This window comes from Crocodylus porosus, unplaced genomic scaffold, assembly GCF_001723895.1.
Source record: "Crocodylus porosus isolate Cpor-Errol unplaced genomic scaffold, CroPor_comp1, whole genome shotgun sequence".
In the NCBI taxonomy this organism is placed as follows: domain Eukaryota; kingdom Metazoa; phylum Chordata; order Crocodylia; family Crocodylidae; genus Crocodylus; species Crocodylus porosus.
This window is the reverse complement of record NW_017728906.1, coordinates 86,819,478-86,833,949: the sequence shown is the minus strand read 5'-3', so window position 1 is coordinate 86,833,949 and position 14,472 is coordinate 86,819,478. Positions and strand designations below refer to the sequence as shown.

The following is a 14,472-nucleotide window of genomic DNA, read 5'->3' as shown; positions in this document are numbered from 1 at the left end:
TGGGCCTCATTCCTCTTTGGTGCCTGTATCTCCCCCAGCTCTGGCTTTCTCTCCCTCTCCACTGACCTCCCGGCCCTAGTCTTTGGTTTCCCAGCTCTAGAACCTCTGTCCTCCACCTTTGCCTTCCCCCGATCTCTCTCTCTCTCCACTCCTGCTCATCTCTCTCTCTTTGCCTCTGCCTTCCCCTCCAATCCCTGTCTCCCTCTGCCTTCTCTCCCCTATTTTTCCTGCCTCCCTCTCTATTCTCCAGCTTCCCCTGGCTCCACCCAGAGCCTCTCCCTCAAAGCCTTTCCAGCTCCCCTACAGCCTCCCAGTCCCCCCTACAGCATTTCCACCACCCCCTCCCCCGGCATCTCCCGGTTCCCCCTGCAACCTCTCCAGCTCCCCCACAACCCCTCCAGTTCCCCCCGTCCCCATATACCTTTCGGTTCCTCCACAGCTCCAGCTCCGGTACCAGCCTCTGTGCCGGCTTCTCCCCAGCATTGCTCCTCTGTTCTTCCAGCTTTGAGCATTTTCCTTGAATCAGTTAACCTCAAATAACCCCAGTTCCCCTCCAGTCTGCTGTTTCTAATCCCAGCTCTGGCAGCTTTCACTCCATGCATTTTCACTCTCTTATTTTTCCACTTCTCATCTTAACCCCCATCCAGCTCCCTCTTTCTGGAAATCTTTGACCCTTGACTTCCCCTCCCATAGTCACCAAGCACCCTAGGTATCCCAAGTACCCTAAGTACACACATACACATCATACCACCCAAGTTAGGAACTCACCTGTGTGTATGTGTAGGTGTGTGAACTGGCAAATATATATAAAAAATTGTGTGCATGATATACGAATTAGTGATCCATGTATGTGTATTGAGTGTGTGGGCATTGACAACTGATTTTTGTCTAATTTTTGGTGTTAATAGTGTATATGTGCTTGAATTGGTGATAGGTGTGCATGTGCTTAGACTGGTAATCTTGGATGTGTATGAGCCTGAGCTGGTAGTGTGTGTGCATGTGTGTGCACACCTAGCGTTTGTGTGCATGCCTAGTGTGCGTGTACGTGCCTAATTGATTTGTGTGATTGTATATGTGCAATTGTGTCACACCCTCCTGCCTAACAGTGCAATTTTGAGATCCTGATTGTTGTCCTGGCCCCAAAGGACAACATGACAATGCTAAGGGGCAATATATCATAACCAAAGAACATACATGGGGAACAGTAACTTGATAACAGAGAGTCTTTTCCTATAGCAGGTACAAGATCCATGGGCTAAATGTTGAAGCTCAGATCATAAATAAGGTATTAGTGTAAAACAGTGAGGAATTAATCACTGGAATAAACTTTCCAAAGGCTGTGGTTGATTCCATATGCCTGGAAATATTTATATCGAGATTTAATGTTTTTCTGATATGCTATACAGCTATTGAAACTGAAGCAGAAATTAATTTGGAAAAGTCCAATGGTCTTTATTATGCAAGAGGCTTTAAAATGTTTGCATCTGTGATTATTAAAATTATAGAGATATATTGTAGACTTGAATTCATTGGTGTTACAAAACTTAATATTGTGCAAGTAACTCATTCACAGGGACCCTGGTTTTCTCTGATTAAAAAAATCCCCAATTTTCAGAGTAAAAAAAGTAATTCAGAATCCACATTTTTCCATGATTAAAATGAAACACCACTATATATATCTATACAAGCACCCCTGAGGACTGTAGATATATATATATATACAGGGGTGTTTCAGTTTAATCATGGAAAAATGTGGATTTTGTGTTACTTTTTTTACTCCAAAAATTGGGGATTTTTTATTTTTAAATCAGATAAAACCAGGATCCCTGCTCATCCACTGTATGTACATGATAAACTTACCATACCTTGCAGAGGTGCTCTCTAAAGCATACCATGCTTCTCCATGCAGACATACTTGCCTCGTAACCTGGACGCAGGATAGCCGCATAACAGTATGTGCGTTACATGGCAACATTGGGGGGTTAATTAGCATATGGGTCAGCACTGCTGTCACTCACCAGAAGCACTTCACAGACATGACTACATTGCTTCTGGTTTAGTCTGCACAGAGCAGCACAACATGCTTGAGAGTGCTGTTGCCAGGCATGGTAAATTTACAGTGTAGATATGGCTGTTGTGCAGTGGGAATCTTTATATAGCTATCGATAGCACTAACACAGAGGTTTCAGGCATCGTGTGCACACATGTAGTTATTTACTTGCTGTATGAGGCTGAAAGAATAGAAAATTTGGAAGGAAAATTTGACTTTTTTGTGCAAGTCTCCAGTATATCACACCAGAGATGACCAAACCTGCAAGCTCCCTGCTCACAGAACTAAGGTTTCCTTCATGAATTTCCATTTGTTTATTATAGTACAAGCCAAAATCCTTGTCTGCGTGACGCACGGCTGACACTGGCTGTCAGCAACTGTTGTAGCTTAACTAGTGCCTAATGCTGGTTAACTGTAAATGTCAAAAAAAAAAAAAAAAAAAGAGGCAAACCCTGTGTAGTCGTGTTGTTTCAAAACCATTGTGGTGAGGTGGCCCTGTTTGTCAACAGCTGCACCAAGTTTCAGTGCTTGCTCAACTACTCCTGTCACCAGCATTTGTTGTCAGGGCCAAAGGTAATTGTAACACTAGTCATTATTCTTAATAGTGCTTTCTTGTAGCACTATAGTCAGGGGTTTCTAAAGGGATTTATACACTAAAAATCGTTTTATGATAGCCAGTCACTTTGCTCTTCCTGGGAATCTCTGGCATACAAGAATGCAGAATCCAGAGTCATGAGAATGAATCTTTAGCAAATATCTTGAAACTAATGGAAGACTGGCTTTAATTGCATCCTTTTTTGCTGCTTTGCAATTTAGGCTGGGGTCTTTTTTGTTTGTTTGGTTTTTTGTTTTTTGTTTGTTTTTTTTTTGCTGTCAGACACTGCTTTACACAGTGTTTTTCCCCCCAAAATCTGATGAACATAGATTAAGGCGGGAGGAGGGGGGGGCAATCTACAGTACAGGTGCCACAAATGGCACAAGCAGCTTTTGCCTGTGGCATGCAGCAAACTGGAGAGGGTATCAATGACACGGCAGAGAGCATTAGATCAAGCAGGCAGCACAGGGCAGAAAACAGAAGGTTGAGCAGCAACTGAATCAGGGTACAGAGGTGCTGAGTACAGGGGCCCTGGCCTCCCTTAGGAAGAAGGATGTCACCTGAAATACATAAAACTTTCCACAAGTCCATCATCTTAGTCTCCCCCCTACCCCCTCTCTCCCAGCAAAAATGAAACTTAGAGCCTATCTCAGGGAGTACAGGGCAGGGAGCAGAAAGCTGAGACTCAAACTGGGTAAGGGAAAGGATCGGAGTGGCATTTTGGAAAAGTGAAGGGCTAATTTGTGGCATGCCCGCCAAAAAGGTTGACCCCCACTGGATTAGGAAGTGAGAAGGTAATGCTCATTGAGTTGCAAGGTGTCATTTATTAGGAGGGTTAAAATTAAATAAAATCAATGTAAAAAGAACTGAAACAGATGGAAAAACATTAACATGCCTGAGAATTCAAGAGGCAAAGTGGGAGAAAAAAAAAAAGCAGTAGAGCAGAAGAGATACAGGAGATGAGATGTCATGTCTTGGCAGCCTGGAAACACATGTCACAAGAAAGGACAAGTTCTTTGGTAGACTCGTGACTTGTAAAGGTTCCAAATAGCTAATTAGGATTGGATGCCTGGATCTGTTCACAGCTAACTATCCTGCTGTCTAAAACACTACAGTGATACTAAGAAAAGAAGATCTTTATAAACCAAGGATTAATCTCAGTAACTGAATCTTTTGTGTCACACAATCCAGCCATTAAAATAGGTTGGGAACAGAGTTCTTAATTCACTCCAGATAAAGCCACAGTGATGGAAGCATCTTTAGAAAAGGCTGTCTTTGTCATCTCATTTACCCAGTGGGAAGCTAGTTGAGTACAGCCCCTTCTGAGTTACTCCCCGAGTTGCTCAACAGTTTGGGAGGTTTTACATGACTTTACATGGTCACAAACTAAACTACATCTGGGTGTTGTTTAGTCTGCAATGATGCATTGCAGCTGTCAGCTCACCCCGCAGCCAAAGGACAGGCGGGCAGGCTCCACAGAAAAAAACAGTCGGGCCCCTCACCACTTGCAGACAATTGTGCAGATAATTGTACTTACCTGACCAATGAATAGGCCCACCATGAAGCATCACCCCAGGAATTTCCCCGATCCCAGAATAAGCCAGAGAAGAAAGGTAGGTGTGAAGTGCCAGCACTATTTTTGAATAGATCCCATTAGCCCATCAACAGCTATATCAGGCACCTAGGCACCAGAACCATCAAGTAATATCACAAGGGTTCAAAATGGCCCTACCCCCAGTTTTGAAATAGGGCAGCATTAACAGCCCTGCTCCATTTCAATTCCTAAACACACCAGGTTCCTGTAACCAGCCCTCCTCAAAAAACTTGGGGTTTTAAGGTTTTTAGCAAATTACCCCCTGAAATCTGTCAAGCGCTCAGCGGTCAAAACGGGGGTGCTAAGCAAAACACTGAATGGACAAACTGCACTTTTTCCCTTCTGGGTCAAATCCCTTTTTCTCTATCCCTTAAGACCAAACAGACCCCCAGAACAGTTGAGCTATTGATAGGTGGGACAGTAGGGGGAAGGGGTGTGAGCTAGAAGGGAGAGGTGCCAGCCAAAGACTTTTGGGCATGATTGGCAGAGAGCCATTAAGATCTATCCTTCTGGATGATGGGGGACAACTTGGGGCAGGCTATGGATGTCACAGGTGTTTTGTTAGGAAAGGTCAGTTTTATAATAGTTAGGGGTCAGAAGGGACCTGAATAGATAATCTAGTCTAACCCCCGCTCCACTGGTTGGAGGACACGCTGGGATCACATGACTCCAGACAGGTGTTCATCCAACCTCTTTTTGAATTTACCCAAGGTAGAAGCAAGGACCACATCCCTAGGAAGTTGGTTCTAGATCCTAGCCGCCCTAACAGTGAAACAGTGCCTCCTAATCTCTAACCTGAACCTATTCTCCAGCAGCTTCTGGCCATTGTTCCTCATCACCTCAGGTGCTGCTGGGGGGGAATAGGGCCCTTCCTATTTGCTGCTGATCTCCCCTAATGAGTTTGTAGGCAGCCACCAAATCCCCACTCGGCTTCTACTTGCTGAGGCTGAACAGGTTCAGGTCCCTCAGCCTCTCCTCATAAGGCCTGCCCTGTTGCCCTCCAACCAAGAGGGTGGCCCTCCTCTGAACCCTCTCAAGGCAATGCCACATCCTTCTTAAAGTGTGGCGCCCAGTACTGGATGCAGTACTCCAATTGTGGCCTGACCAATGTTGCGAAGAGGGGAAGTATCACTTCTCTGGACCGGCTTGAGATGCATCTTTGGATGTGCAACAAGATGCGGTTGGCTTTGCTGGCTGCCGTCTGGCATTGGCGGCTCATGTTCATCTTGGACTCAGTAATGACTCCAAGATCCCTTTCCGTGTGCTCTCAAGGGGGGAGCTCCCCAGCTTGCATGTATGCTGTGGATTCCTTCTCCCCAGGTGCCGCACCCTGCATTTATCTACATTGAAGCCCATCCTATTACCATCCGCCCACTTCTGTAGTCTGTCTAAGTCTAATTGCAGCCTGTCTCTCTCCCCACATCTTGGTGTCATCGATAAACTTGGACAACATGTTTTCCACCCCCGTGTCCAAGTATCTGATGAAGATGTTGAACAGTGTAGGCCCCAAGACTGAGCCCTGGGGGACCCGATTGTTCACATCCTGCCAGGTCAAGTACGACCCATCCACCACCACTCTCTGGGTGCGCCCCATCAGCCAATTTTTGACCCATCCAACTGTGTAGGCATCAATGCCACAGTTGCTCAATTTATTAATGAGAATGGGGTGAGAGACAGTGGCAAAGGCCTTCTTAGAGTCCAGAAAGACTATGTCCACAGCGCCACCATCGTCCAGGAATTTAGTTACCTGCTCATAAAAGGCCATCAGGTTGGTCTGGCAGGACCTGCCTTTGATGAACCCATGTTGATTTCCCCTGGGCATGATCTCCCTTGCTGGCCCCTCACAGATGTGATCCTTGATAATTTTTTCAAGGATTTTCCCCAAGACCGATATGAGGCTTATGGGCCAACAGTTTCCTGGGTTCTCCTTTCTCCCTTTCTTATAGGTCATATGAGCATATTTCCGTGACTGCTAGTACTAAGACACAGTTCACTGCTTCATAGTCATGCATATGTGAAATTTCAGAAAATGGTTCTATAAGCATATGTCTATATAACTACTCAACAGTTTTGGCCAAGAAACATCTCGCAACTCTGGTCATGGCATAGTGAGCCCTCTCTTACTGATGCATTTTGGCCATAAAAAAAAATACTCGGTGGAGACACTGAAAAACAAGTAATGTCTGTCGGGTTCAGAACAGGAGCTAGATATGTCCATAGACTGAGGCCCCAGCTCATCCTCAGGAAGAATTGAAAGATTTGATAGATATTTGTTCAGAAGAAAATATTCTGGAGCAGCTGGAATAGACAAAATAAGCCAGTCTATGTGGCCATTGCCAAGAAAATACAGGCACAACTGGAACTGGATGCAGTGCTGCAGCAAGATCAAGGCCCTGAAATGTGCTTTTCATCAGGCCAAGGACAACAACTCTCATTCTGGGGCAAGATGCACAATGGCCCGACTCTATTACCAACTGTCCATTATTCTCACCAAGGGGACAGCTGAGGCTTGCCTCCATTCATTCGGGACAATGAGGGTTCAGGAGGTCACACCTAGTCAAGAGTCCACAAACTGTCCTGCCACTCCTTCAGGAAACATGTTGGAGGCTGGGGGCAAGTGCTTGCAGGAGCTGGTAGACAGGGACAGCCAAGAAGTTCTCTTGACGAAACACCCAGTCCCCTGATAAAATGGCTGCATAACACAGAGAAGGAGGAGGATGCATTGGATGCCACAATGCTACTGTCCCCCCTTGACTCCAGTAACACAGCAGAAATTTCAGAGACCCAAAGATCAGTGTCAGTGCTGAAGACACCCAATGGTCCACGCCCAGGGACTAGCAGGTTTTGGGGAAGAGGTATTTGATTTGGAGGACTAGAGAAGTCATGCAATGTTTTGCTTACAGGAAGGTGAACATGCTGTGGCTTCTCTTAAAGTTGGTTAGGTGGGGATTAACCCTTACTTTGTTTAGGGAGTGGGGATGAGATCTTTGACTGTGAACACTTATGTTTCCTCATTCCTGTTACCAGCTACCAGCCAGGGACGTGCGCCCAAAGCGTGGACACTGGCTCTCAGGGGAGCCAAGTAAATGCATGAATTCTGCCACACGCAGTGACGGTGCAGAGAGCATTAGGCCTACCGGATGCTTTGGCGGCAGCTGTGGAATCATGAGGAAACACTGCGGATGACCAGCAGGACAGAATCTAATAGGCACTTATAGAGGCTAAAGAGAGAGATGGAAAGCATGGCCAGCACAAGGGACTTCCAAAGAGGTATCATGGACAGCACAGATAAATTCCTTGAGCTGGCCACACGGTGCCATTTCAATACAGAGAAGAACCGCTAATTGGAAGGTGAATTTAGAGTGGAGATCCTTAGGCGCATGACCCTGGCCCCAATTCATAAATGGCTCCCCCCCAGACCAAACATGTGAGATCCACAAAGCATACCTCTATCCATGAGCTGACCCTCATTGAGACCACTATCCCAGATCAGCCCCCCAAAGCAACAACTTCAGGGACAGCCACTGTGGCTGCAAAGTGAAAGGCACCCTAACCCTAGCAAGGCCAGGAGACCACCACTACTAGGAAGGGGAAGGTCAGACAGTGGGGGCATGGGTGGGAAAGAAGAGCATATGACAGGTGGTGGGGTCTTAGTTGTTACTGCTACTGCTGAACTTGGGGAGTGTTATTTTGGTTCTGCTTAGGGTACAGTCAATAAAGTAAATGCTTTGGTAGAATTAGAATGAATTTTCATCCATGTCTACCTGCTGTAGTGGGGTGGGTTATACAGGTGTGGTTTGAAGGGTGGGGATATAAGCCAAGCCAAAAAAACCCTGGCTTGCTTCCAACACATTGCACTAACGAAAAAGGACGTGCCTACGTCTGGACTGGGGGCAGGTGTTTGCCCAGCATGTGGGTACCTCAGTGTATGGTGGCGGGGGGTGGGGAATGGAACTATCTCCACCCCTGGCTGCCCACATGCCCTTCTGCTGATCTCTCTGCCAGCACAGGCAGGGTAAAATGGGGTTGTTCTGCCCTTTCCCAGCAGTGCTAGTGCTGGCAGTCACCCACAGATGACAGGGCACAGGCCACTCATGGTGTCTCCTGGCAGCAGCCATGCCCGGAAAGCTGCTGCCACCTGCAGGGACTCCCACACCTGCCCCGGATGACTGCGGGCAGGATGCCCGCCTGGGTGGGCCATAGTGACCCTGGCTGATTGGCAGGGGCCCCATTAGCCCTAAATCCAGCCCTGTGGTTAATGCACAGAATTTATAAGCGCTTGGCTGCTTTATTTGGACTTCTGAGAGTGGTTTAATTTGCTGTTAAAAGCAGTAAGCCTGCACCCGGTCCCAGGATTGCCAGTTGTAGCCTGCAGGCATCATAACATTTTTTTTTTTCTTTGTGTGGACACCCCTCCCAAAGTCAGTCTGGAGTTTTACCAGGTTTTCCAGTTTTATCTGCTCTTCTGTGGGTCCCACTGTCAGCTGCTGTTGATTTAGCAGTGAGAAGAACAAAGCCATGCAGCCTGAGATGAGTATATGCTAACTGTCCGCACTGAAAGACATGCGGGCCTATCAAGCTTCTGCAAGTCCCTCCTCTTTCCCGTACACACAGAGAACATGAAATCAAGCCAATAGAAGCCTTTATTTACATAAACATAATTTATAATCTCCATAATTTAATGAACCACAAAACAGCATTTAGAAGGTAATGATAAGTAATAATCAAACATCTATAATAAATGAATAATCTAATGAAGCCAATAGAAAAAAAATACCTTTGAAAACCTTTGATTTGTATGGGCTATGGGGTATTCTGACAGACCTAACCAGCTATTCGTAAATTAGGTGCTCTTGACACTCATTCAGGCTAACAAAACACCTCGTCAGGTTTCTGTAAAACCAGTGACTGGAATAAAGGGGTCAATAACACTGCAACCGGCTGAAAAGGGATGTTTTAGAGGTGCAGGAAATAAATTTTGGCAAGCCTTGAGTTGCATGGGCTATGGGCACCATGTTCTTGATGGGTCTGTCACCCAGCAGGTCCTGGTTTCTTTACACAAGGCATAGCACAGCAACCATAGGGAAAGCCCTGCTCTGCCATCCCTGCACCTGTCTGGGCATGACACAACAGCATTGAGCCATGTATCAAGACACCGCTACCAGTGGTGCGTAGTCTGAACTACTGAGCAGTCTTCCCTGGCCTAATGCATGACTTGGCTGTGCCAGGCTGTCAACTGACAGTTCCCCCACCCACTGTACTAAGTGTATTTGCTCAAAAATGAACTGGCTTGAAGCCTGTGATTACAGATAGAAAGCATTCTTAGGCCACCCCACACCATGGGTCTTTGCATGGGACCTTGAGGTATTCAGGAACCTATGCTGGACTCCTCCCTATGTACAGATGTTGGCTCTGCAGAGGTAAGAGACAGAAGCTTTTTATGAACTTTGTCATGCCTCTCTGCATGCTGGGAAGGGGGTGGGGACTACAGCCTAGGATGGTGTGGGTGGGCCAGGCAAGGAGCCTCGGAAGTATCTCGCCATCCTAATCTGATCTTCATTTAGCACTGACATAGCCAGTGAGGAAACAAATTATGAAAGAACAGACCCACTATTCACAAAGTGGCTGCACTTCAGGGTCCTGTGGGCTCACAGAATACCCCTTGTCAGGTTTATGTAAAACTGGAGAGTGAATAAATGTCATTGGGAGGACAATGCAGCTGCAGCAAGCCAAAAGAGGATGTTTTAGTGGTGCAAGGTGGAGGAGAGCAGTGGTTCCCCATGGCTGGTTTCAGGCAAAGTCTGGGGAACTATGCTGTGCAAAGCTACGCTCTGCAAGTGTCGCAAGTTCTGCTGCAGCCTGTGAGCGGCATGTTCTGAATGACTTGATGCTCCCTGGAGAGTCACAGGGAGGAAAAGTACCCTTGGCAACCTCAGTGACCTTGACACTGTGAGCCACTGACCCAGACACTGCTCCCAAGGGCCCCTGCCCAACTGACTGATTGACCCCCTCCAACCGTCCAAGCCCCTGGCTGTCCCTTCCCTGGTGTTGAAGCCTCAGTCACCAAGGTGAACCAGGAAAAGTGTCTGCCCTGGTAAAACTAAAGATCGGGTGGCAGGGCTGGGCCTGCACACTGAAAAAAAATGTTCTGATGTCTGCAGGCTAGAACCTGTAATCCTGGAATTGGACACGCACTTACAGCTTTAAACGGCAAATGAAACCACACTCTGCTGCCCACTTAAAGCAGCCAAGTGGTTATTAATTCTGTACTAGTGGTAGATTAACACATGGGCCCAGGGTCCCCTGCCAATCAGGGGCCCCCTGTGGCACCAGAGGCAGCATGGCCCAGGCGAGCATGCTGACTAGTAGCATCCAGAGAAGGGCGCAGGTGGCAGTGGTTTCCCAGGGCCACCTGCTGCGAGGAGGCCCCATAGGTCTGTGCTTTCAGCTTGTGTCCACCCTGGTAGAACTGCAGGTCAGCTTTGGGGGAGGGGCAGGGGTGCCTGCACAAAATTTAAAAAAAATGTTATGATGCCTGCAAGCTAGAACCTGCAGTCCTGGGACCAGGCACCCCCCTTGTTGCTTCTGACAGCAAATGAAACGGCTCTCGGCAGCCCACAAGGTGGTCAAATGTTTACTGATTCCTTGCATTAACCAGAGCAGATTAAGGGCTGATGGGGCCCCTGGCAAACAGGGACCCTCTGGGGAGCCAGGAGCAGCATGGCCTAGATGGACATCCTGGCCATCCAGGGCAGGCGCAGGGGTCCATGCAGGTGGCAGCAACATCCGAGGGCTGTCTACTGCCAGGAGGCCACATGGGTCTGACTGTGCTGTCAGCTCACGTCCATCCTGGTAAGCTGCAGGTAGTATTAAGGGGGGCTGCCTGCAAAACAAAACAAAACAAAATGTTATGATGCCTACAGGCTAGGGCCTGCAATCCTGGGACCGGGCACCCGCTTGTTGCTTTTAATGGCAAATGAAACCACTCTCAGAAGCCCACATAAAGCAGCCAAGTGGTTATTAATTAACAACATGCACCGCACTATCCTACATAAGGGAGCGCATACAGCCAACACTGATTGATCTCCAAAAAGGCCCAGGATCACCCCGATCTGCAACCCCCCACCACACCTTGGGGCCCTTAAAACGCCTACCACGCTAAGCAAAATAACCACAGATTGATTTAATAACATACTAATATCAGGTCAGCAGAAGATTGATTCATGTCAGGCTGTACCCCAAAACATCCACTGGTGTCCTAAAACATCCACTACACACAAATACCTGCAAACTGAAGCAACAGCTGATGGACAAAGGGGCTCATTACATGTCATCCAGTGAATTACCATGTACATGTGCCAGATTAATGGCTGCATTGCCACAATTTGTGTCAGTGCAAATTAAAATACATTGGGATGTTATTTAGTTCGCAATGTAACAAACTCATTTAAACCACAAAAGCCCACATACATGTAAAAGCGTAGCACAATTAAGCCACACAAACAGGCAATTTCTATCACATGTACAAGTGCCCACAGACTCTAGGTTTAAGATAAAATCCATTTTTCTGGGTGAGTAAAGGAAGCAACAAAGAACCATCACTGAGCTATTCATGCACAGTACCCCAGGAATCCTGGGTTCTATGTCCAAATTTGTCACTGAATCACTGCAGGGTAGGTCTCTACTGCAGAGTTAAATTGGGCTTGTCTGCAGGTGTCAGCCTAAAATAGAGCTATGCAAATGATAGTGTTCAGTCCATTAACCAAATGTTTTATTCAACACAAAATCAAATGTTTTATTTTATTTGGGACTTGTGGGTGGAGGTTTTTTCCTGGGTGGGGGGAAAAGGAAAGTGTTTCTATGCCTGATTTTACTTTTTTGGAAATATATTCAGGTAAGTTTCAAAATGACACAGTGTTTTAAAACAGAACACAAAATGTTTTATTTAGAATATGTGAAAATAAAATGATTTAACCCTCTTTTTGGGAGACAGCAGGAGGAGGCTGAGTCTACTTGAAAATATTGCATTGTTTAGGACCCAATATTGCTGTTTTTAATTGAATAAGCTATTCCATCTGTGCACTATGCTGAACTGAATGCACCTCACATCAGCTGATTATGGAAGCTAAGTAGTGCTTAGATGAAAGAGCACCTCAGTGCTACAGATCTAAACCAAGAAGTTGTGGTCAAACATTTGTTATATGCTAAATGATAGAAACCAAATCAATGGCAAGACTTCATTCAACATAAGGAAAGAAACTATAAAGAAAATACTTCTTCCAGCTGCGTGCTTAACATAGCTAGATTTTTATAGGTCATTTGAGGAGGACCCACACAGGTTTTTAGTGTTATAATTAGTGCACATTAATAAATGTAAGGCTGGCTAACTGGCAGATTTTACAAAGTTGTCATCAGTGAGAAATCATGACCAGATGGGAGTGATTCTAATGGGATTCTGTAGGCACTGGTAATAGATCCAATGCTATTAACATTTTTCATCTATAATTTTGAAGTAAAAATAAGAACACTGAATAGGACAAAGAGCAGCATAATGCTAACTAACAAGGAAGAAGGCCCAGTCATGGTGTTGAGCAAGACAGCCAAATTGAGCCCATTCAAACAAATATATTTTAATACAGCTAAAATGAAAGCTGTGCATCTCAGAAACAAAAAATGCAGGCTCTCTCTGGTCGTAATCTCCCAATACAATGCAGATTTGGCTTAAGTGATCCTTGGAATGGCATCCAGAAGAAGGGAGGTGATTTTGGTGACACACATAATAGGACTAAAATATTCTAGAGCCTGGTGTCTGCATTTTAAAGACATTAAAAATTGAGGAAAGTGAAGAGAGCTGAAAGAATTATTTGCATGCTCAAGAAAACGTCTGATGGTGAGATATATCTAGCTTCACCTGCTTAATTTATCAAAAAGAAAATGGAGAGAGAATTTCATCAAAGGGTATACGTCAATGGAGAAAAGATGCAAGATACCAAAGGGTTCTTCAACCTAATGAAGAAAGGTGTAACAAGGACCAATGGCTGGAAGCTAAAGACAACTATAGCACATGGAGAAATAGTTCAGGGGCAGAGGAACGCATGGGCTAGGGTGGAGAAGGGGGACACTGCCCCAGGCCTCAAGGCCCTGCTTCTCAGTTTGAACTCTATTAACCCAGACTGCATCTCTGTGCAAGTATCGCTCCAGGAACCTATGGTCTTATTAGAATTAAAGTTTGACTGAGCTGCTAGTCTAGAAATGTGTCATTCTTGTGCAGTCTAACACTAAGCTATTAAATTACAGTTGCTTCCTTGTATGACAGCAGGATTAAACTTTTAATGCCAGGCCTATGAAACCAGACTGAGTCAGGGAGAAATCTCTCCGATCATGCAATAAAATATAGTACACTTAGGCAGATATGTTATTAGTTTTCATGTTCTTTTGCAATATTTAGTAGATTGGTCTTTTTTTTAAAAAAAAAAAACAGACTATTTGATCTGTTTGTTCTGCTGCTCATCACAATAGTATTGGCGACTCTTCCAAACAACACAGAGGGGAAATAGTGAAATCACTAGCAGAGGAGTCGGTGTGCTTGTTTTTTCTTGAGAGGATAGAGGGGAAGAGGAAGCTGTAATGCTAACAAATACCTCTGGCTCTGGTTGAAAACTTTTTCAAAGGGAAAATCTTTTCTGAAGACAATTGCACTCTATATAGCCAATTTCCTCTGAAAATTTACTCTATAGTAGAATGCTTTTAACTAGCAGCTTTTTCATTGTTTGACTGTCTTCCATGCATTTTAGCCTGAGCACTGCGATCTGCATAGTCTCAGAGGAACGTGGATCTTAGATTGAAATGCAGTTTCTAATGTTGATTGGAGTTGCTCCATTAATAGGTTTGAAGATTAGACCAAGACCTGAAACTGGGAGCCAGCGGAGGAACTGAAGGACAGGCTTGATACTCACATTTTTAAATTGCCTTGTTTTCTCGGATTCCCTTGCATTTGTCCTTAAATAGTCAGATGCAGTGGAGTCTGAGGCCGTTCCATTCCAATTGACAATTGCTTTAGCTAAATGCACAACACATGAACCGAGTCAGCAGTTTTCAAGAGGATTTTCACTTCTCTGATTACTGCAGAAGGGATTTAGAACAATGGAGTTGAGTCAAGTGTGTGTGGGATGGTTGGTGGGATTACTGGGAAATATCATAATATATATGACTTTGGTCAGCAGTAATGCTGTA

The 14,472-nt window shown here is 45.5% G+C and overlaps 1 protein-coding gene and 1 long non-coding RNA gene across 3 annotated transcripts in view; both read right to left on the bottom strand.

The window, feature by feature from the left end:
• The window catches only part of LOC109306228 (interleukin-1 receptor type 2-like), a 44,512-nt gene extending 44,021 nt beyond the window's left edge, over positions 1 to 491 (bottom strand). The window contains exon 1 of one of the 2 annotated variants that reach the window (XM_019529549.1): positions 422 to 491. In XM_019529549.1, the coding sequence (XP_019385094.1) occupies positions 422 to 483 (62 nt within the window). In that variant the 5' untranslated portion in view covers positions 484 to 491. The remainder of the gene's footprint in view (positions 1 to 421) is intronic. The other variant, XM_019529551.1, reaches the window with a different exon arrangement.
• Positions 492 to 10,857: 10,366 nt separating this feature from the next.
• Positions 10,858 to 14,472, bottom strand: LOC109306040. Its single transcript, XR_002099822.1, has 2 exons — positions 14,196 to 14,472; positions 10,858 to 11,122 (listed from the first exon to the last, which is right to left on the bottom strand). It is a non-coding gene; the product is annotated as an uncharacterized LOC109306040 (long non-coding RNA).